This window comes from Hylobates moloch, unplaced genomic scaffold (genome assembly GCF_009828535.3).
Source record: "Hylobates moloch isolate HMO894 unplaced genomic scaffold, HMol_V3 SCAFFOLD_14, whole genome shotgun sequence".
NCBI classification, from domain to species: Eukaryota; Metazoa; Chordata; class Mammalia; order Primates; family Hylobatidae; genus Hylobates; species Hylobates moloch.
The window spans coordinates 14,145,517-14,170,111 of NW_026652289.1; the positions used below are offsets into that span (position 1 = coordinate 14,145,517).

The 24,595-nt window shown below is 45.0% G+C and overlaps 1 protein-coding gene across 5 annotated transcripts in view; it reads right to left on the reverse strand.

Moving 5' to 3' along the window:
* HUNK (hormonally up-regulated Neu-associated kinase) overlaps window positions 1-24,595 on the reverse strand; it is a 136,106-nt gene that overhangs the window by 46,929 nt on the left and 64,582 nt on the right. For all 5 annotated transcript variants that reach the window (XM_058427381.1, XM_058427382.1, XM_058427383.1 and 2 more), the window contains 2 exons: window positions 13,529-13,584; window positions 7,560-7,695 (listed from right to left, as the gene is read on the reverse strand). In XM_058427381.1, coding sequence (XP_058283364.1) covers window positions 7,560-7,695; window positions 13,529-13,584 — 192 coding nt within the window. The remainder of the gene's footprint in view (window positions 1-7,559; window positions 7,696-13,528; window positions 13,585-24,595) is intronic.

Sequence of the window (24,595 nt, forward strand, 5' to 3'; positions counted from 1 at the left end):
ATTACACTGGTCTTTGCCTCTCTCCATCATCTGGCTGGGACCACAGATAAGATTAACAGATGCTTGTCTTCAAGATGGAGCCAGAGCCATCCAGGTGGCAGGTCTGGCCAGGGTTGAGCAAGCAGTGTTTATAGTTACTTTAATTGATGACTTTATAAACTGATTCCAGAATTCTATTTCTTTTGGAGGAATTTATCATCAATGAAAAAAAAACTGTCACAAATCCTTAAAGAGGACCCACTTCTCTCATGCTAGGGTCTCTCATCCATAAGATGTGGATAATAACAGTACCTACCTCTCAGATGGTATGAGGGTCACATCAACTAAGCCACAGAAAGACCTGAATTCTGTAGTTGGAATAAATTAAGCTTGATAAATTGTGATCTATTGTTTCATAAAAAAACCTTTCTTAAAATAAGAGGGAAAAAGCTACAGTTTTATTTGTACTGTATTGCCAAATAAGAATGGAAACCTGGCTGGGCACAGTGGCTCACACCTGTAATCCCAGCATTTCAGGAGGCTGAGGCAGGCGGATCACCAGAGGTCAGGAGTTCGAGACCAGCCTGACCAACATGGAGAAACCCCATCTCTACTAAAAATACATAATGAGGTGGGCTTGGTGGTGCATGCCTATAATCCCAGCTACTTGGGAGGCTGAGGCAGGAGAATCTCTTGAACCCGGGAGTTGGAAGTTGTGGTGAGCAGAGATTGCGCCATTGCCTGGGCAACAAGAGCAAAACTCCATCTTAAAAGAAAAAAAAAAGAATGGAAACCTATGTGAACAGTCATACAGTCCTAGCTAGGAGATTTTAAAAAGGGAAACCAGATTGAGCATCTTAATTCCTCTCCCCCGGAGTTTCCATACATGTTGAATATCTGGATAAAGAGAAACCTAGTCCCTCTGACATTTCAGAAGTATGTGAGGATACCAAGGGAAAAATGTGGAATGCAGTTTATAAACCTCTGTAATCCCATAGAATTAGTAGGAGTTTCAAAACATGTTCAGAATTTCCTGACGGGTCTTTTGAAATATGGCCCAGGGGCTTTCTGGATTCTCTGTGGCAGACATGGGATTCCCAAGAATCAAAGACAGTCTTAACAAATGAGAGGGATGAGAGACTGGGACAAGAGAGGGCAACAATCAAATACGACTGGGGGTTTTTCCAGCAGAATGAAATAAGGATGAGCTATCGCAGGACAGAAGAAAACCCAAAGATACTAGTCAGCGTAGAATACTCTGATCTCAAAAGAGGAAGAAAGGCAGACACTGGGGGGGCAGCTGAAAGAAGAGGAAAAGGGCCCTTACTTATGAAATACAAACGGGAAAGCTTTGGAGTTAAGTCAAAAGCCAAATGGCCATCCTGATATTTAGTCTGGTACACAAAAAAGTATTCCCTGGAGGAAAAGCCGTGGTAGCACCTGCCATCCCAAAGAGGAAAGACATGGAGTCACTGCTCCTTGGAGAAGTCGCTGGCAATTTTAACAAGATGCAAGGGACAAAGCAATGGACAGAGTCACCCCAGCAGGTGGAGGGAGGGTCTGATTACTTGCTTTTAAGGGGCATGTGGACAGGAGCCTCGGAAACTGACCAGTTTACAAAGAGTGCAGCCAAGAGGACCTTTGGGAGATGTACCTTGCTTCTGTGTGGCTCTCCAAGAAAGAAATTCCCTTGGAAAAATTAAAAGTAACTTCCACCTGAAAGCAATATCTTTCCATCTTTCAGTATCAACTTTTAATAATACAACTTCCAATTTAAGGTCTTGAAAGTAGACTAGGAATCAATTCATCCATTTGGAAAATCTCAGATTTCACCACTGTTCCATTAAATGGTCTATGTTTAGCAAGAAATTATTTTCTTGTGGATTTCAAAATGGTTGTTTCTTTTCCTTTCCTTCCTTCCTTTCTTCTACGTTAAATATACATGCTAGCTACAAAAAAAAAAAAAATCTCATACTTTATAACTGAATAATCTCAGAAGCTAAGGGAAACCTCTCTCTCTCAAAAGTCAAAAGCCCTAAGGTTCCCCAAAGGAGTCATAGCTTTCCTCTTCCCACCGCCTCCTGCTAGCCTTCATTTTGAGAGGGTCTCAACAGAGAGAAAACACTAGTACCATCTTTCTATATTTGACCCCTGCCAGTAGCTGATGATATCTGGTAGTACTTTTACAAAACACTGAGTCTGAGGACTAGAACAAATTCTCTCACTCTCCCTCCTGAACATCCAGTTCTATATGGAGACAGGAGAGCTATTTGGAGACATGGTGCCTCTTGGCCGAGTTGTCCACCCAAAGGTACAGCACTGGAGACAGGGATTTTTTTCCACTAAGTGAAAACAGATTCAATGAGCTAGGAAGGTGGACTGAGTGTGTTGTGCATGACTCTCCAGGAGGCACCAGGCCCTCATGCAAATACTTCACCCATCCATCCCAGGGGCCCCCATGAGAGCAAAGGACAGCTTTAGTCCAAAAATGTTGCATTCTCAGTCTTCTCGGGATACAATTCTCAATTTCTGTTTTCCTTACCAGTAGGGATTCACTGAAGGTTGCACATGAGTATTGTAATATTCTGAAGATAAAGTTAATTTTGATTCTTTTCAATTAAAAAGCACATCTGCATTAAAGTTGTTTTAAATTAGCATATATGTCACTCTGAGGAAAAGTCAATTCACAGTAATAAAAGTTCAATGCACCAGAATGAATATTTTTGGTTTTTGTGTCTGAAACCTCAAAGTTCATTGGAGACACACACACATCTATATGTTTTATATATATATATATATATATATACACACACACACACACACACACACATATCTGGGGTAAAGGAAAGAAGTGAATTACTTTACAGCTATTTTTTACGGTCTTGAAAATAATGACCATTGAAAATAATGGAAAACCCCCAAGAAAGCGCATTGTTAATTATGGCTTCACGAGCGGTGGGTCCTGGGGGCCCTGTTTGTAGGGAAGAGCTTTCTTTCCCAAGGTTTCTTTCAATGACAGGCTGACTTTCTTCCTAAATCTATCTCAGAAGTTGTGGATAAAGTCCCGGCCATCCATCAGGTCCAAAGCCTCCAGGGAGGGGAGTTTGCTTTTTTGGAAGTGAACTCTTCATTCTGTTTTTGTTTCAGAGCCATAAAGAGAGAAGCCATTTCATAGTAACAGTGTCTAACCCACCGAGAAAATCGGTTCCATTTTCACTCTCATTTTAAACAGCCTTCTACATTAAATTCACTTTTGGTTTTCCATTTCCACTTCTGCCAGCAAAGTCATGGGCACCAAACAGAAACCTAACTTCTATCTCAGACACAAAATCAGACCCCAAGTTTACACAGATAGAAAGTTTGCTCAGACCTCAAAGCAGTAGGACATTCATCTCTTAAAAGGTGCTGAAGTTTTATGTTTTTGCCAAAATTAAGAGGAAGAGAAATCAGATGTGTCCCACCTACCAGCCTTTTGCATATGCTGTTCCCTCTGCCTGGGACATTTCCCCACCTGCTCTCCACCTGGCCATCTCCACTCATCTTTGAGGAACACATCAAACTTGCCTACAGATGCCTTCCTGACTTAACCCAGCTGTGCAGCCATATGTGCTAGGGCTGCCATAACAAAAGAATCTGGTTTTTTTTCTCACCAGTTTACTTTTGACCTTTCCTGGCCTTCTTCCCTGACACCTTCCTCTTCCCACAACTGGTTCCTTCTCATTCTTAGGATCTGGTTTTGAAGTCATCTCCTCAAGAGGCCACTCCATCTTGTTCCCTGAATCCCTCTCACTTCCTCCACAGCCATTACCACACTCAGTTTATGGCGTTTTAAAACACCGGCTGTTTGTCCCACTGGCATGTAAACCCCACCAGAGGAAGAACATCACAGACGCAGTAGAGGGTGGTGATTCAGAGGCCTAGAGGCAAACCACGCAGGTCAAATCGTGGCTCTGTCACACACTGGCTGTGTCATGTGGGCAAGTGGCTGAGGCCCTTCATGCCTCAGTTTCCACACCTTTAAATGGAGAGTAATACCGCATTACCTTGAAGGGTTGTTAGGCGGATAGGATGAGTCAATACATGCTGATCATTACGAAGAGCCTGGCACCTCCCCTCTCTCTTGCTTCCTCTCCCGCCATGTGATCTCTGCACACACTGGTCCCCTGCATCTTCCACCATGAGTGGAAGCAGCCTGGGGCCTCACCAGAAGCAGATGCTGCCACCATGCTTCTTGTACAGCCTGCAGAACCATGAGCCAAATAGAGCTCTTTTCCGTTTGAATGACCCAGCCTCAGGTGTTCCTTTGCAGCAACAAAAGACAGACTAAGACAGGGGACCTCTTGGTCTTTCAGGCTCCCATAGCCTTTTGTGCTTTTATGTGTGTGTGTGTGTGTGTGTGTGTGTGTGTGTGTGTGTGCGCGCGCGCGCACAAATTCTTCCTCTCATAGCTTCTCATTTAGTATAAATGAGTTCTCTAACTGTTAAGAAAGTGACTATAGACCCACATATTCATATTCATGCACTCAATACATATTTATTGAGGGAAGACAGTGTGCCAGACACCTGTGAGAGTTCTTAAGCGTTGGAAGAAATCCATAATGGATTTCCTCCCATATACAACTCTGATCCACTGGTATTAGCTGCTGGGAGGAGCTGTGTTGAGGGGGATTCAGAGGCGTTCTCAGAAGTGAAGTCCATGACTAGCAATGCCCTAGAAGGGAAGGCATCCTCTGCTGCTCCCTGCTCCATTCCACTAGCTCCACATGACCCCAGCCCACCTGGGCCCGTCATCAGCACACCACACACACCCCATATGCAGCCTGCACACCAGACCACACCTGCGAAGTAACTGGGAGCCCAGCCTTCGGCAAAGTGCGGCTCCACTACATTCGGGCTCATGTGTGCCTCTAGGCAGTGCTCACCACTCTCTTCTATCTGTGCAAACTGGGGGCAAGAGATGTGTCTCACAGGACTGTCTTGAGGTTCAGGGATGACTAACCAGGGCGCCCAGCCTGCTCAGGAGCAGAAGCTGATTCCTGACCTGTTTCACCTCCTCGCTGACAAGCAGGTCCTCTTAGCCAGGGTTCCAGAAGAGTCGGCCCCTTCTGGGAAAGTTCCAGGAATTCTTTATCTCTCCACATCTCATTCTGGTCTGTTTCTTCTCAATCTCCAACCGGAACATCCTGAGCTCCTCTCGCTTCTAGAGCCTTGAGCTGACCCACATTCCTCTGTTTGCTTTCTCAGCCAGCTTCAGCCCTGACCTTCCAGCTTCTGTTTCCCTGGATGAAATGCCTGCTCCTTCCTCCTGTCCCTCTTTCCCTTTTCTCTTCCTTCCTCCCTCCCTCCTTCCTTTCCTTCTTTCCTTTCTCCTTCCTCTCCCCTCCTTCCCACCTCCTTTTTCTCCTCCCTCCCCTCCTCCAGGTTCCACCAGGTGCTGAGGAAATCCTGGGAGTGAGCCAAGTGGTCCCTGCCCCCTCAACTACAGCCCAGAGGGTTCCAGCAGGTGGACAGAGACCTCACGGTGAGGCCCAGGAACACAGATAGCCAGGGGCTGGAGGGTACATGGGAGGGCCTCAAAGCCAGCCAGCTGGAGACACAGAGGGCTGCCCAGAGGAACCGGCACCCAACACCACGAGAGGGAAAAAGAGGGGGTTCCAGACCCAACACCACGAGAGGGAAAAAGAGGGGGTTCCAGGCCGAAGGAACCGTGCATGTAAGGGCTGGAATGTGGCAGGAGCAGGCTGTGCTCAGGGAATAGGAAACAACGCCGGGTTAGCCAGAGAATGGGTGGGGGGAGAAGGGGAGGGAGCATGCCTTCGACGAGGCCACAGGGCAAGCAAGCGTCCCCACACGCCACGTTGGAGAGCTGGGGCTGTATCTTGAGACCCTGAAAGGACACTGCTTGGTTCAAATCCCACTCCACCACTTAGCAGCTCTATGACCTTGGGCGATTTTATTCATTTCTCTTATGATGGGTTTCTTCTTCCATAAAATAGGGTAATAGAGAGTAATGATTGCACTGGGTCATCGTGAAACTAAGTGACACGGTGTCTGGCACACATCAAGCACTATGTAAGCGTTAGCTTTTCTGCCAACCTGGACAAGGGGGTTACAGTGAATATGAAGAGAGGCAGGGGAATTCCAGAAATACTCCGGATCAACACACCCTTCATGCAAACGAGCCTTTCTCGTCTATATCTTAATCAGAACCTCACTCTGTCTACAGCCCATTTCCCTATGGCATAGATTAGTCCTACCCCAGAATCCAAGACTCTGAACTGACCCTGTACCATCACTGACAGGGGATGGTGGAGGGGGGTGACTCACTGGGACCACGGGGGACCCAGGCTCTACCTTTGGTGCAACTGAGGATTCATCCTTCGAATATTTATTGTGCTTATCCCCGGTGGCCCTTCCTGTACCAGACCCTGGGAACAAAATGGAGAACCAGACCAACCAATTCCCTCCCCTCGTGCAGAGTCCTTGCTAGCTGGGGAGACAGGAGAGGAATGGATTTAAAACAGGAAAAGGACAGGCATTGAGAGGTGCCGAGGAGGAAATTAAAAGGGTGAGGAGAGAGTATGGGGGACTCTCCGGCAGGGAGCTCAGAGATGATCTCGGCAGTGGCGCCATTGGCTTGAGAATGGGATGTGGGAATGCGCAGGCGCCATTGGCTTGAGAATGGGATGTGGGAATGCGCAGGCGCCATTGGCAGGCGCCATTGGCTTGAGAATGGGATGTGGGAATGCGCAGGCGCCACTGGCTTGACAATGGGATGTGGGAATGCGCAGGCCATCCAAAGAGCTGGGAAAGGATAGTCCAGGCATCACAAGTGAACGGCCGGGCGCGTGGCTCATGCCCGTAATCCCTGCACTTTGGGAGGCCGAGGCAGGCGGTTCACCTGAGGTCAGGAGTTCGAGACCAGCCTGGCCAACGTGGTGAAACTTCGTCTCCACTAAAAATACAAAAATTGGCTGGGCATGGTGGTGCATGCCTGTAATCTCAGCTACTTGGGAGGCCGAGGCAGGGAAATCACTTGAACCTGGGAAGGGGAGGCTGCAGTGAGCTGAGATCACACGACTGCACTCTAGCCTGGGCGACAGAGAAAGACTCTGCCTCAAAAAAAAACAAGCCCAGAGGTGGGAGAGACAAAAGGGAGGTCAATATGTCTGAAGAACTGTGAGCAGGGCAGGGGGTAGGAGAGATGGGCGAGCAAGTCCCGCAAGGAGCACGGGCCAGGCTGCAGGATGGAGCTTCACACAGAGGGCGATGGGAAGCTAAGGGCAGGAGGAAGGGACATAAATGAGTCACAGAGCCAGAATGTGAGCTCTGTGAGGGCAGGACGTGGTTTTCTTCTCTCCTCAGCACCGCAGTGAATTTTGGTAAAGGCCACTCTGACAGTTTGTGCAGAAAAAAACAGAAGGAACAGAGATGGAAAGCCAGGCCCCAAAGAATCCCTGAGGACATGCTCCTGAGCCTGTCACCTATGCATGCCATCCAGGACTCAGGCGTGATTTCATAAGGAAGGCACGGTGGAGACAGCAGGAGGAACAGTGACTTTCAGAAGCTTGATAACTCACATGGACCAGACATCGATTTTGGGGCCGTATTTCTTCCTGGCAAGCAGTTCAGGTGCAGCATAGGCAGGGCTGCCACACTGTGTGCTGAACGGATCCGAGTAACCCAGGATCCCTGCGCAGTTGCTCAAACCAAAGTCTGCAAAGAGAGGTGAACAAAACAAGCTCCGAATTAGAAAACTGCGGAAATGAAGAGGGAGAAAAAAAAAGGATAAAGGGCAGCAGGAAAGGAAACATTCTCTCAGGCTAACACATCATTTAGCATCCTAAAGAAAATCGTAGCAGCTGCAAACCATAACGTCTGGATACAAGACTCAAGGCAAAAGAATTCCCTGGCTTAGCTGAGAGCATTTTTACATCCGGCCTCACTGTTAAAGCCAGTTACAGCAAACAGTATGCTGAACTAAAACCTATTTCCATCCAATCTTGTAAATGAGTCAACCAGGAAAAAAAGAGAGAATTATTCGCTTTCTAGGATGAAGGCAGGAAGAAAGAACAGGCAGAGGGGATTTGAGTTAGCTCCCAAGCTGCCAAGTAGGGAAAAGATGAGGGAAGACTGATTCTCTCTGGCTGCCTGTGTCACCCTCAGTGACATGCAATCCAGCCACTTACAGTTGACTTTTTCAGCTGAATGTTTTCGTTTCATGAAAGTCTTTTAAAAATTCCCCCTAAGCTATGCAGCACATATAGTGACTTGAAGAGGGGAAAAATACACCCAACAGTTTAAACAACGCTGAATGTTGGCTGGAAAAGTAGCACCAGAAAGATGGCAATGCAAACTAGACTAAGCGACCTCATGGCACTGCTTTGTTCCTGGATGATTAACATGCCCAGGAAGAGGGGGGAGAAAGCCCACTGCATTGAGTGACTTTGGGTCTATTATGCCTTCTGCGCCATGTTTATCTTTTGATCTTAAAGATACTGAAACTGACAGGTAATTAGAGAGCTGTTACTGTTATGCCCTCATCTGAATCTTTCCTTAATCTTTGTTGATCTCAGAATTAAGATCACAGTTCATCCTTTGAACTTCAATGTAAATATTATGGTCCATCCCCCCTAAACAGTAAGACCCAGGCTGCAGGGCTCAGGCAGAGACAGGCTTCCAGTCTTGAACAAAACTCTCGCACTTTCTCAATCGGCGGTATTTATGTCTAGTTTCACGAATGTATTCTCACCTCACTCTAACATGTCTCCACCTGCAAGGCACATGACCATTAAGAACGTTGTAGGAAATCTCAGGGGAGGAGAAATACAGTCCAGTCTGTGAAGTTAATCACACACCATGGATCAAGATGTCACAGCCAAAATGTTTTCCAAAAGTCATTGCATTAAGCTTTTTTAAAGAGAATCTCATCTAAGCAGAGCTCAGAAAACTCTTGAAGGCTCTAAACATCACCCAGACTCTTCAGCCCAAACTACAAGAGGGAATGGCAAGCAAACCAACCAGGCACGCTGCATGTCCAAACACTGAGCTCTTCTTTTGTTTTTTTATGATTCCATTTTTCTCTCTTAACCTCCCTCCCCTTCTCCTCCTTGACTCCCTTACTCTTCCCTCCCCAACCCTCCCCCTACACCCCATTTCCTTTCCCATCGACCCAGCCAGCACCCATAGACCTCACAAACCCTGTCCAAGATAAGTCCTTCAGGAGTCATGGGTGTGGGACTGTCTCTGGATTCCCATCTTAGGAGGAGATCTCAGTTAAAAAGAACCCGAGAAACCGTGTTCTCACACCCCACCCCTCAGGATCACTGAAACGGGAAGAAAAGGGGGTGAATATATTTTTAAGAAGAAAAATCTGCCGGGGGCAGTGGCCCATGCCTGTAATCCCAGCACTTTGGGAGGCCAAGGTGGCCAGATCACCTGAGGCCAATAGTTCGAAACCAGCCTGGGCAACATGGCGAAACCCTGTCTCTACTAAAAATACAAAATTAGCCAGGCGTGGAGGCGCACACCTGTTGTCCCAGCTACTCGGGAGGCTGAGGCAGGAGAATTGCTTGAACCTGGAAGGCAAAAGTTGCAGTGAGCCGAGACTGCGCCACTGCACTCCAGCCTGGGAGACAGAACGAGACTCCATCTCAAAAAGAAAGGTGGGAGGGAGAAGAAAACTAGTATTGTGCTTTAAACTGGAGGGTTGTTTGACTGCTTTCAGTTTGAAAATGAACCCAAAAGAATGTTAACGAATAAACAAATGTGTGAGGAGTACCTACTGTGAGAGACAGCACCATCAGATAAAGACAATATTAGCTGGGGAGGCCCAATTTCATCAGAGTCCTAGAAATTGTTATCTCTAAACTTCTGAGATCAAAGCAAAAGACTCTGTTCCTAATCTCAACAGCGGTCCCTTCATAGCAAAGGGCTGCCTCGATCTGTTCACTTCCTCACCTCCCTGAGACCTGAGGTCCAGAAAGAAGGACTTGTTCTCAGAAGAGGGCAGAGAGAGAGATAACAGGCCAGATCACCCTCCACCATCCCAGGCAAGTTTGGGAACAGTCTGGCCTTATCTTGAGCACAGTTTCAAGAAGATAACATAGCAGAGGAGTTGGGAGGTGAAAGAGATAGAATCTGCATGTTAAGCAACTTAGGTTGATCTAGCCAAAAGGGTTTGATTTAAAATATATTTGTAGAGAAACAACCAGTTTGCTTCACATTTATAATTGTAACTATTAAAACTGTACACATCTGCCTACAATTGGAATTGTGGAATTTGAGAGAAGTCCACCTCCCAGCAATGTCACATGGGTCTGTCTCAATTAGGTTTGGTAAATATATCAGCCAACGACCACTCAATTTTCTGAGAGCTACAGAATGAATCTCACAAAATGCCCAAGTGAACCTGCTTTGGAATACTGAAGTGCAAAACTCTCCTAAGTTGCAGCTCTTCCATTTTAAGATGAAACTTACCAAACATCAGACTGCTTTTTTTGAAAGGGAAAAAAAACCTCCTGATTAAATCAAATCTTACTCCTGGTAATTCTAGTTAATTTGAAACATGGCTTAAGTAGATTTATTTAAACCAAATTCTTTCAAAGAAAGAGAAACTATTAAGAGGCAATCATAATAGCTATAATCACCTTTGAAAAAAAAAAGTAGGTAATGCCTTTGAAGAAAAGAAGGTTCAAAGAGCTTTCAAGTTACAAAAAAAGACAGGAGTTGGAAGACCTTTGATCTAAATTGCCCAACCCAGGGGCAAGAAACCTCACAACACACTGGGCCTTCATCTCTCCCTCCATGCCTTCCGGAAATTCGGTTCTTTCTCAACAAAATGAAGTTCCCACCAGCCCTCAGGGGTGGTCTAAGGTCTCTCCTGGGGCAGGCGTGAGGTAGGGTTCCTCAGTTTCCACTGCTCAGGAGAGAACTGGCAACCAAACTGGCATCTTTAACAAAGGGAAATCCAATGGTCACTGCCTCCTTTCTAGCAGGTGTGGGCATCCTGCTTTCTGAAGGGGCCGATTTTGTCCCAAATACCTAAAATGTCTTTGTAGTACCCATTCAGCCATTGCCAGCAGAGAAGTGATGACTCTGAGGGATTTGAATAAAATGTTTCCTGGTACCCAAAGAGTGACCATAACATGCAGCAAGGGGGGAAGGGGCGAGCTCTGATTTAGGTGTATAATTTCCTCACTTGACTGGACAGGTCTCCTCTAAGAGGTTCTATTATTCAACCAATCCGTGAGCTCCTTATAAATGCATCCACTGATTGCAGCAGTGAAATGATTGGTTTTCCTAGAATCTCCTGAGCAAACATCCAACCAATAAAAAGGTCTGTACATTTCACCATTGCTTATTCCACAAGATAGTTCTGTCAGTGGTCACCTAGGGCTACCACTTAAGGAGAAAGCAGAGAGACCAAGCACAGAGGAGACAGAGGGGCAAGAGGGAAAGGAAGAAACAGGATGGGCAATGCCCACCTGAGATGTGGAAACTCCGTCTGCACCTTACATGACTCACCAGCGTCAGTCTTTTTGAGACAGAGCGTTGCTCTGTCGCCCAGGCTGGAGTGCAGTGTCACGATCTTGGCTCACTGCAACCTCTGCCTCCCAGGTTCAAGAGATTCTCCTGCCTCAGCCTCCTGAGTAGCTGGGATTACGGGTGCACGCTACCATGCCTGGCTAATTTTTGCATTTTTAATAGAGACGGGGGTTTCACATGTTAGTCAGGCTGGTCTTTCACGTGTTAGTCAGGCTGACCTTGTGATCCACCCGCCTCGGCCTCCCAAAGTGGGATTAGAGGTGTGAGCCACCGCACCTGGCCAATTCTAACTTTTACTGTCATATAAATACTGCTGTTACAGAGTCTGTTCTTACAGTCTCTGGCGCTGTTAGGACAACTCTATCACTGTCACCTCCACATTTTCCAAAGAACAGTTACAGGGAACCTAAAGCAAAAAACTCCTTTCCTCCATTCCCTACCCCACACCAGGAGGCCCCATTGTTTAACACTCCAGATCTCGGAAATGAGGACCAGAGAGACTTCCTGCAAGCATTTCAACACGAGTGCCTTGTTTTCCAGCTTCTGCACTTGGCCCCTCAAGACAACTAAAATGCAACAGTAAAACAATTTAACAAAAAGAAAATCAGCCAGGCATGGTGGCTCATGCCTGTAATCCCAGCACTTTGGGAGGCCAAGGCGGGCAGATCACCTGAAATCAGGAGTTCGAGACCAGCCTGGCCAACATGGTGAAACCCCATCTCTACTAAAAATACAAAAATTAGCCAGGTGTGGTGGTGGATGCCTGTAATCCCAGCTACTAAGGAGGCTGAGAAAGGAGAATCGCTTGAACAAGGGAGGAGGAGGCTGCAGTGAGCCGAGATTGCACCACTGCACTCCAGCCTGGGCAACAGAGGGAGACTCCATCTCCAGAAAAAAAAAAAAAAAAAGAGAGAGAGAAAAGAAAAGAAAAAGAAAATAAATCCTTTGAATTATCTAAGAATCTTCTAAGAATAGATTCTTCTAAATGCTTTTGGGGAAAAATTGGTTTCCTCTTCACGATTAACTTTCTAATAATAAGTGTATCCATCAACACCTATCAGTGGTGTTTAATTATCCAGAGTCTGTGCGTCCTCTTGCCCAGTACTGAATTGGGAGCTGACGGTAATCGCAAAATATCTAATAAGTCATTTTAATGATGTGTTTTGGAGAATCTTGTAATGACTTTCAGCATTCGTCAAACAAAAGTTCCTTCTTGGGCATAAAAGTTAAATTCACAAAGTCCTATTGATCCTTCTCTTTTCCCCTCATATAAAGTCTTTTCAAGCCATTGAGGTGAAAGAAATTACTTGCATTTGAGGCAGGAGAAAAAAGAAAAGAGAGGAATAAAAGATGGTGCCATCTAATATCTGGCTATAAAAACGATGCCCTGAATTCTGCCCAGAGTGACCACAGAGGGAGCCAATAACAACAGAACCACCTGAATTCGTCTAGAAAATGAGTCGTGCAGTGAATTTGCTATGGTCCCTGAATTATGAACCAATCGTGATGCTCCATCTTGTATCTTCCTTCTGATTGGTTCAGACTTCTAATTATCCCTTTGTGGGGACTTCTCTGCACAGCTCCCATTGTACCAACGAGCCTGAATAAAGATTATATTAAAAAGAGAAGGTCAATTGCATTCTCCCTTATTTTAGGCATCCCTGCATTCACCGAGAAGTGGAATGAGATATGGCGAAGCTATGGGAAGCATTTCTAAGCCAAATTATCTTTCACTATTTTTAAGAAGTTTTCCGGTTAATCCAAATAAAAATAAATTCTACAAAAGGTCAGCTCCGTCTGAATTTATGGAGAAGCTATAGTTTGAATAAGACAAGGAAACACATGACCCATTTTTAAAACCATTATTAAATATTGGAGGTAAAAGAAGATAATCTAGAATATTGTCTGGGTATTAGAGATAGACCATGGATAATTTTCAAAGTTGAGAACTGACAACACAACACTTAAAAGATAATTTTGCTTTAAAAAAAAAAAGTCATACCAATCAGCTTGATATTATTGTCTTCATCTAGTAGCAAATTCTCTATCTTCAAGTCTCTGAAATAAACAAAACCACACAACATTTCAGATAAGCATTCGAAATAATGGAATTACATTTTGCTTCTGAAGGGAAATGAACTGTTTTTAGAGCCACTTCTAACCAACCCATAAAGCTTTCTGCCAAAACTCAATCAACAAGTAAATATTTAAAAGACATGATATATTAATAATTAATTGCTGTAGACTATAAAAGCTGAAGAATTTCAGAGACAACAGACAGCAAACAGGACAGAAGGGATCATAAAAAGTTTCTGGAAAAAGCAAGACCTAAACTGGAACCTGGAAGTTAAGCAGAACCAGGGTGTGGGGAGAGAGGAACACATCACTCAAGATGGCACAGCCTGAGCGGCCAGGCAAATAGTTCATACGAATGTGGCCCTGGGTTGGTGACACTACGAGCAACATCAGATTTGGGGAAGCAATTAAAAAAAAAAAAAAAAAACACACATTAGGCGGGGCATGGTGGCTCACGCCTATAATCCCAGCACTTTGGGAGGCCAAGGTGGGCAGATCACCTGAGGTCGTGAGTTCCAGACCAGCCTAACATGGAGAAACCCCATGTCTACTAAAAATACAAAATTAGCTGGGCATGGCGGCGCATGCCTGTAATTCCAGCAACTCAGGAGGCTGAGGCAGGAGAATCGCTTGTACCCGGGAGGCAGAGGTTGCAGTGAGCCGAGATGGCACCATTGCACTCCAGCCTGGGCAATAAGAACGAAACTGCATCTCAAAAAAAGAAAAAAAAAAAAAACACACACACGTGAAAGCCAACTTAATTGATGAGTCCAGTGACCTCCATGTTTGGAGCCCAAGGGTCATAACAAACTGGCAGGTGATGATAAGTTAATCTATCTAGCAGGCAGATATTATAATGGGCAAAATAATGGACTCCAAAGATGTTGGTGTCCTAATTCCTGGTGTCACGCCCGACAATATGTTAACTTTACAGAGCTAAAGGGAATTAAGTTCCAGATGGAATGAAGATTGATAATCAGATAATGGGTGATGCCATGCATTGACACTGAGGTGATGGGAGGAGGTGGAAGGGAGAAATGAACCCAGGGTCATGTTGAGTGTGAGGTGTCTCTGGTGTCTGTGCCTGCAATTGTAAGCTCCTAGAAGGCAGGAAACATGTCTGCCCTGCTTCCCATTGCACCCCAGTACCTTTGCACATTCCAGGTACTCAGTAAATACCAATGAATCCAGATAACCAATGAGATCATTTGAGATTTCAGAAGCAGAAGTATTTATGTGGGCAAAAGGATGTACTTGGACATCATAACCATCTAGGTCAATTATTATCAGCTCTAGCATCTTAAATTGTAGCCTGCCAATGCAGGCATACCTTGAATGTTAACTACGTAAAAACACTCTTACACACATACACACAGACACATACAAACACACACACACACACGTTCTCTTCCACTGTTTTTAAACATACCATTCTTGGTCCAGCTTTTATTTTCTCACTTTTGAATAGAGAGATAGGCAAGAGAAATGTTTCTTTTTCCTCTTATCACTGTCGTAGGGAATTGAATGGTGTAATCAGGCTAAAACAAAAACGGCAACTGATACACTATGTCAATGTCTGAAACGAAAAGGAGCGGTAGCTAGGACTGGCTGTGGCAAACAGGACAGCAGTGCCCCACTTAACGGGGACAGCTGCTCACGGCTCGGTCCCAGCACTGCCAGCTCACCTCATTCTACAGAAGAAGCCAAAGGTCTGGATTTGATCTCAATTTTTAAATGTTGGCAACAAACTCATATTTAAAACAACCATAACCCCAACCTTGCAGGCTACCAGTTTTCAACCTCAATATAGGCAGACGCTGAAGCCTTGAAAGGACATGAGATTGTGAAGGTGAGGGCAGAGAACTGGTGCGGGGGAAAGACCAACAGGCTGGTGGGGAACACTGGCATTCACAGCAAACTGGGAAAGAACAGTTGCCGGGGTGGGCAGGGGTTATGTCGGCCAGGCTGTTGTCACAGGAAGGGCAGGACTACAAGATGGTAAGAATTAAGGAGTCAAATGCAGAAAAAGAGGTGAACTCTAAAAAGTGTCCAACAGATTCAAAGTTGCCAATAGCCTTAAGGCTGGGTGCTGGCTGAGAAGGAAGATCTATGTTCAAACTGGGGATATAAACAGACATTCCCCAATCCAATGCGCCTACCAATGGGAGGAAAAATTACATACTTTTCCTTCACTCCAAATGAAACAATACACAGAATACTTCAAAACTGTGTCTGCCTTTTAAAGATATCACATGTGTCCAAATAAACGGTGACTCCAAATATACGGTGACATCCTTGCTTTTCCAACAGGAAGACTTTGTCCCTCAGTAAAAGATTTTTGGAACACACAAATGTATAATTTTTAGGAATGCAACAGAATTATTAAGTGACTGTTGACACTACTTATCTTTGAAGCTGCATCCTCCTATTTAAGACCATACATTAAAAGGTTAACAGAGTTAATTTAAGACATACTGTTTCCACACTCATATTTCATGAAACAATTTTATTCAAACTAGTCACAGGCAGAACCAGGATGACTTTCTGAGTCATTCTGCAGTGGTTCAATGTAACATGATCTTTCAGGTGACTGGATATTTGAGATAAAGTATTTTTTAAATTTGCATATGATGCACTTGCTGGAAATCTTATCCCAAATCATACGCACTCATTTAAAATCTCCATAAATTAACCACTCAGTGAACTGTTTTGAGACTGGTCTCTCAAACTCTCACAATCAAGAGGCCATATCTCTAGAAGTTATTATTAAAGCCACATAAATGCTTTTACCTTCCTTCCTACCGGGTTCCTCGAGTGATTTCTAGAGCACCCAAAGTCATCAGTGAGCCAAATAAAGGTTTATGTGTCTTCTCTAACTAGTACTTTGTTATTGAAAATAAAATACTATGATTGAAATTGTGTCCTTATCATACGAGAGATTTGCAAGGACTCTGTAAGGCACTTCCTCTTTTCTGAAGATACTGAAGGTGTAATATCAGCCTGACTTCTATTCAAGCATATATGGTAATTCCAAAACACACACATGCATACACAAAACAGTATGCCAGCAATATCCCAAACTGTGATTCCACGAACCATGATTATAAACAGCAGCACTCTCTAAATCTAAAGAAAGGCCACAGTTTGTTTCAAACAAGATTAAGCCTCTTTGCCTGGGAAGAATGGAAGCCACGCTAAGGCATTAAAGGAGAAATTTGGTTCGGAAGAAATACTGTGGGGAAAAACAACCTAAAGAGGCGAGGTAAAAGATAGCAACTGCCAAGAACAATAAAACTAAGTTGGGTAATTCTGGGGCCACAAAAGCCTAGAGAACAACCACAATGATTAGAAGAATGATATAAACGAAAGACCAAAAATAAGAGAAAATGCAAAAGAAAAAAAATAACCGCTTTTAAAATCTAGGAAATGTCCTAAAACTAGGGCAGGATGTATTAAAAATAATTATTAGGCAAACTGAGAAAAAAATAAAATCAGTTCAAAGTCACTATCTTCCCACCCATAGCATCCCATTATAACCAACTCCCATCCCCTAAGAAAAATACACAGAATAAACCTGGTTAACCTGGATTATTTGTCCAGATTTCTAAAAGGTTTCAGTGACAACCAATCCAACTGCTTAAAGGTTCCATGGCTAGTTAATGGGAGGGTGAGCTACTTCTGTCTCTGTCCAAAAGATCAGTGTACTTACCCACGCAAAAGAAAAGAACATTCAATAGCCTTTGGCTTTATTTATTTCCACTTCCTGCTCTGTCCTTTGTAACTTATCCAATAGGAAGAGGAAGAACACTTTCCTCCAGACTTTAGGACAAAAGGCACTAAAATCTCATTTTTTAAAATAGCTTTTACCTAGGTATTTACCCAAATGAGTGGATAACTTATGGACATAAATGTTTATAGCAGTTTCCATCATTCTTTCCCCAAACTGGAAGCACCCAAATGTCCTTCAGTAGCAGAATGGATAAAAAAACTTTGGCATATCCAAGCAATGGCATATTCAGTGATAAAAAGAAATAAGTTCGGGCGCGGTGGCTCACACCTGTAATCCCAGCACTTTGGGAAGCTGAGGCAGGTTGATCACCTGAAGTCAGTTCAAGACCAGCCGGGCCAAAATGGTGAAACCCCGTCTCTACTAAAAATACAAAAATCAGCCAGGCGTGGTGGCACACACCTGTAATCCCAGCTACTCGCTTGAACTCGGGAGGTGGAGGTTGCAGTGAGCCAAGATTGCGCCACTGCACTCCAGCCTAGGGCAACAGAGTGAGACTCCGTCTCAAAAAATAAAAAAGAAAAAGAAAAAAAATAAGATATTACAGAATATCTTTTTATCTTCAGTGATAAAAACAAATAAGATATTGAGCAAAAAATGGTGTGATTCACTTGGAAAGACGTGGAGGAACGTCAAATGCATGGTTTTAATTGAAAGAAGCTAGTCAGAAATGGCTACATACTGTTTGACTCCAACGGTATGACATTCTGGGAATCTATGGTGACGGTAAAAAGAGCAGTGGCTGCCAGGGGTTGGGGTGTGGGAGGGAAGAAAGGAGAGATTAATAGGTGGAGTATAGAGGGGTTTTAGGGTGTTAAAATTATTCTTTATGATACTGTAGTGGTGTTACATGATACTGTGCATTTATCAAAATCCATAGAACTGGACATCACAGAGTGAACCCTAAGGTAAACTCAGACCTTAGTTAATAAGACTGTATCCATACTGGTTCATCCATTGTAACGAACGTGCCAGGGGAACACAAGATATTGGTAACAGGGAAAATGTGAGTGGGGGGAAGGTATGCGGGAACTCTCTTGTAGTTTCTCTGCAAGTCTTCTGTAAATCTATAACTGCTCTAAAAAACATTGTCTATAAATTTTTGTAAAAGCAGCTTTTGGATACATTTCCCTTCCCTAGGCAATCCATACTAAGAATGGTACGACTACAACCAAGTGCCTCACTCAGGCAGTTCACTGTGGGACATCCTTAGCCCCCTGAAGTTATGTCCCTGAGTGCATTCAGAACAGTGGGCAACCCAGACCCTCTGCTCAGCTACTCAACAGTGATCAAAGAGGACACAAATGATCCAAAGAGGCAGAAAAATTGAGAGACACCTGGAATAAAAAAGGAAGGGTGAAAATAAATCATTCTACCCAAAAGACACTACAGCGCTATTCACAACAGCAAAGACACGGAATCAACCTAGCTGCCTATCAAAGGTGGACTGGGTAAAGAAAACGGGGTACATATGTACCATGGAATACTATGCAGCCATAAAAAAGAATGAAATCATGCCCTCTGCAGCCACATGGATGCTGCTGAAAGTCATTATCCTGAGCAAATTAACATAGAAACAAAAAATCAAATACTGCATGTTCTTCCTTATAAGTGGGAGCTGAACACTGGGTACATACGGACACAAAGACAGGAACAGATACTGACGACTACCAGAGGAGGGTGGGAAAGAGGAGGACGAGGATTGAAAAACTACCTATCGGGTACTATGCACAGTACCTGGGTGATGGAATCTATACCCCAAACCTCAGCATCACGCAATATACCCATGTAACAAACCTGCACAGGTACACCCTGAAGCTAAAATAAAAGTTGGAAGTTTTAAAAAGGGTGAATTTCTTCATAAGGTTTCAGTGTTCATGTATTATAATGGACCTTTAAAAAAAAATACGAGCAAGCCTCTATTATCCAGAATACTGGCTCTATCAGAAAACCTCTTTGTGGCCCATGTGAAAAGCCTGATGTTTACTCTAGCTCCATCCCAAGAGCAAAACATTTGGCTCTGCTAAGTGTGAGACATGCTTTATGGGAAGGAAGGTGAAGGACAGGCTCGTCGGCACATGACGATGGGGTGAGGGAAGTAGAATGCCCACTTCATGTGAATGGTCCTTGATCTGATTAACTTCTTTCAGGGAGGGGAGAGGGAAGCGGGAGGATCTTCCTTCAGTCCTGCCATCTGAAGAGTTCCCCCTGTGGCATATAAACTGGAAATTCAGTGTTAACTTTTTTTTTTTTTTTTTTTTTTTGAGATGGAGTCTTGCTCTGTTCCCCAGGCTGGAGTGCAGTGGCACAATCTCAGCTCACTGCAGCCTCTGCCTCCTGGGTTCAAGCGATTCTCTTGCCTCAGCCTCCCGAGTAGCTGGGAGTACAAGTGCGCACCACCATGCCCAGCTAATTTTTTGTATTTTTAGTAGAGACGGGGTTTCACCATATTGGCCAGGATGGTCTCAATCTCTTGACCTCGTGATTCGCCCGCCGCAGCCTCCCAAAGTGCTGGGATTACAGGCGTGAGCCACTGCACCTGGCCCAGTGTTAACTTTTAACTGAGAACAAATGTGAAGGAGGAGAGAATGGCCCTGGGATAGATGGGAAGTTGCTTTTTCTTGGCCAATGGGCCTTCAAAGAGGAGCTAGGAGAAGCAACAAAGGGGTGTGGCTCAAGGTACAGAAGGTAGTGCAGGGCCAGGCATGGTGGCCCACACCTGTAATCCCACCTCTTTGGGAAGCTGAGGCAGGTGGATCACCTGAGGTCAGGAGTTCAAGGCCAGCCTGGTCAACATGGTGAAACCCCGTCTCTACTAAAAATACAAAAATTAGCCGGGTGTGGTGATGGGCGCCTGTATTCTCAGCTACAGGCTGGAGAGGCTGAGGCATGAGCATCGCTTGAACCTGGCAGGTGGAGGTTGCAGAGAGCCGAGATTGCACCACTGCACTCCAGCCTGGGGGATAGAGCGAGACTCTGTATCAAAAAAAAAAAGAAGAAGAAGAAGGCAGCGCAGGAGGATGGGTTGGTGAGGACAGTGCTGGGGGTAAGGATGCAGGGGTGCAGGGGATGTCTTGGGAACAACAGACAGCACCGATATACCAACCAGAAGCCATGGTGAAGCAGGAGCAGGGAACTCAGCAGAGAAGAGGCCACTAGAGAGACAGTGGTGTGGGTTCAGAAGGCTTCAGGACCCTTCTCTGCTCATTAGGCAGTTCCAAGGAGAAATGCTCAAAGGGGACCCGTCACAGCAGACAGACCAGATGTTGAGATAAGTGCAGGGTGTTTTTACAGAGATCTGGAAAGGACCTAAGGGGAGAAGACTCCTCCACACCCTCTAGGTATCACCTAATCACAGCCCTTTGTTTGAAGTTCTTTCAAAAGCACAAGCAGGCAAACAGGCCATGACTAACCATTCAAGGTTCCCCCACAGCCTACCAAGCAACCCCTTCCCCTCCCCTCCAGCCACCCATCCAGACTCTCCTTGTATCTCTTTCAAGATGGTCAGTTGGAAGGTTCTGAGACTGGCCGCCATAAACTGAGTCACTGCCCTCCAGGACAGAGGGTGCGAGGGAGGAGAGTCAGGGAGGGTCCTGTTGCCATGACAAACATACAGGTGCTCCCCCACCCCTGGGGGCAGAAAGGCAGCTGCTCCAACCCTGTGGAGCAAAGAGGCAGACAGGAGCAGTGCTGGGGAAGTGGAAATCAGGAGTGCGTGTGTGTATTTATGCCTGAGTGTGTAAGTACACGAGTTTGTGTGGGCACACTGCAAGTGTGAGCACATGTTCATGTGACTATTTGCATGCACGTGGGGGAGAGCATGAGTGTACGTGTATGGGTGTGTTGCACACACATGTGTGTGAGCTCTCATGTGTCAGCGTGCACCCTGTGTATATGGCCGTGGGCGTGTGTGTGTGTGTGTGTGTGCGCGCACACATGCATCCAGGGTCGTGGGATGGAAGAAGGCAGATGGGAAAAGGCAGTCTCTCCCCTGGGCCTCCACAGGCCATGCCCAGCCCAGGAGGTCTAGGCTGAGGGGCAGGAACTCAGGAAACAGCCTGGGGGAGCAGCTCAGGGTTGAGGCCAAAGAACTGAATGGTGTAGCACCGAGGCATCAGGAGAGGAGGGAAGGGGAGGAGAGCGTGAGACGTGGCAGAACCAGTGAACGCCCAGAGTGGGGAGGCTGAGCAAAGACAGGGAGCCAAGCAAGGGGGCCTGGGGAAGGGAGTAAGGGCAGGTACTGGGGTCTGGCTCTCTCTAATGGACCCGCCAACCAGGCCCGGGCAAGTCATTTAAACTCCCGGAGCTTCTGATTCTCCCCAGGAACCCGGCCATCATGAGAAGGGTTACCCAGCAGGGCCACTGGCAGAGGGAAATGCCACAATGGATTCCTGAGGACTTTGCGGGCCACTCCATTTATGAGGTGAGAGGCTGGAGGTGAGGATAATAAAGTGAGAGATTCTAAGACAAGGTGAAGAGGAAAGACTCCAGAAAATACTTAAAAGAGGTGATTAATTTGGCCATAAGCAAACAGTATTGGGGGACGTGCCCCCCAGCTCAATGAAAGGTAAGAGAGAAGGGGCCCAGGGAAGGATAGACCCAACTCAGGCAGGATTAAGTTGGATGGAAAAAGTTTTGCCTACAGGGATGGTCACAAGATGGATTTTAATAATAAACTAAGAATAAAGCATCCCAAACTCCCCAAGCACATAACTCTCCAAGGTAACAGGCATTTTGCAGGGAACATGATTTTTTTTTTTAATTAGGTCTTATCTCCAAAAGCACTGTATTAAAAGCAAATGATGTGCAAATTCTTGATTTATTGACAATATGGGTATTTTGGTAAAATACAAGAATAATATGTTATCCATGAACCTGATTTATTTATTCAAAAGGAAACCTTTATTGAGTTCCCGTAATGTTCCAGAAACAAATTCTGTTTATGAAACTGAAAGACCCATTCACCAGAAAGATGCCACTCTACAAATTGTGACCTAAAAAATAAACACATTGACACTAAGTCAATGAAGAAACTCCTTTGACATTCCAGGGAGAATATGGACTATTCCAGAACATAGGACTGGCTACCAGAAAGCTTCCATCCCAGTGCAAACTCTGACACTAGCTGTATTCATTCAATTTTCCTTCCTTCATTCGACAAAGTCTTACTGTGTGCCCACTGGGCTGAGCACTGGGCTAAGCTATGGCCTGTGCAGAAGGCAGATAGAGAAAAGTAACCATGGGATACGTGCCCAGAAAGAAAAGTAGAGGGTGCTGAGAGTCTATGGCCAGGGGGCCAAGCCTGGAGGGCTTCCCAGAGAAGGTGAGCTGGAGACCTGAAGGATGAGTAGAATTCAGCCAAAGCCAACAAGGGCAGTGCAAGCAGAGAACAGCTGTGGGACCCTGAGCGCGGAGAACTGTGGGTCTCAGCTTCCCGTGGATAAAATGAATGGGCTGGACTGAGTAGTAATTACAGAGAACATGGATTCAGTCCTTACACAGTGTCTCGGTTTTTAGTACTTTATGCAGATTGACTTATTTAATCCTCACAACAGCCATGTGAAGTGGATAATCCATTTTCCCTGTTGTGTAGCTGTGGAAAGAGAGGCACAAAAGCCTGAGTGATTTGCCCAGCACCACTTTCGAGTGGTCAAACCAGCATGTGGACAAGGGGGTCAGGCTTTCGCATCAGCGCTGCAGACCACTGTACATCCCAATCTATGAAGCTGTTGGGCTGGAGCTCTGCAAGAGCTCACATTTCCAATGCTATTTTTTTAAACCCAATTAAACACAAAACTTTTGCTGTAACTGGTGCCTCCAGATATGTGCTTGCTCTCAGCAGAAGGCCCTGGGATTCCACCCAGCTTCTAGATGTGAGCAGAAATCGTTCCTTCTCATCTGCTGTCCCCTCCCTCTCCTCTCCAAGAAAACCTGAAAGTTAACAGAACTTCTTAACCCCCCAACAAGCACAGGTTGTGCCTGCTTCTTGTCAGGCCCAAAAGAACAAAGAAGGGCCTCCTCTCTTCCACCGCCTTCCTCTTAAGCGCAGAGAGCCCTTTTCTCCACATTGATGAATGGATAAGGTCATGGCCCTGGGAGCCACGGTGTTGACACACATCCGAGCTCAGGCTCGGACTCCCTTTGATCATGTGTCTCTTTCTCCTGGTCCTGCAGCCCTGTGGCTTTTCTCTTCCTGCTTAGGGATGGTGGTATTGTATTACCCAGTTGTGTTTTATCTGTATAGTTTGATTGGACTTTGTTATTTTGAATGAACACACGAATCTCAGATTAGCCTCTCAGCAGAATCGGCATTCTTGGTGATTCACGTTAAGAGTTGATGCTCTATATACAATAGGCAAATCATCAGATTTTGGCATCCTGCTGGGTGAGCACGTTTAGGGGAAGGAAAAACAACTCGTTATATTTTAGACAAGCTTAGACAATTCTAAAATAGAATAGTAAAGAAGTTAGAACACAGTCTACCTTTGTAAAAACGAACAACAGCCCTAGACACAGAGACTGTGGAAAGTCCAATCTAATAGGAAGCTCTCTGCCAGCAAAGTGAATCTGCTTTATACATGCTTAGTTTCCTTTGTTAAAAAAAAAAAAAAAAAAACCTACTTGTCATATTTATTGTTTCTTTTAAATGATGTTTAAACAGTTCTGGAAAGATAAATAAATATTTCGATTTAATGCCACAGGAAATGAGGGCTCTGCTAGCATTAAGTTGATTATGACATAACAACATAATATCAGCCTAATCAGGAACTGCATTTTTAAAGCATCCCCTAACACACACACACACACACACACACACACACACACACACACACACACCCAAAAGGCCCTTAAATCACTGTACACATATAGCCACAAAAAATCATCCTGAATCCTTTTGCGTCATCCAATGTATTTACTCAGAAATCATCCCACCAGGGACTCCAGGGCCTCTCTGAAATGCAATACTCTCTGATTCATTTGAAAAATCTAACCTCAAAATAATTTATGAAATTCATTCCACCTTTGCAGCATAAAGGAGAAAATTCTTTATGAGAAAGGGCTCCAGTGAAGAACATACCAGTGGTCAGCTGAAATACGAACACCCAAAATTAGTGGTATAGAGTCTTTGAAAGTCAAGACATTCCGTTAAAGCCACTATGAATATATTCTAAACAAGCATTTTAATGTGAGGTCTCAACCACCTAA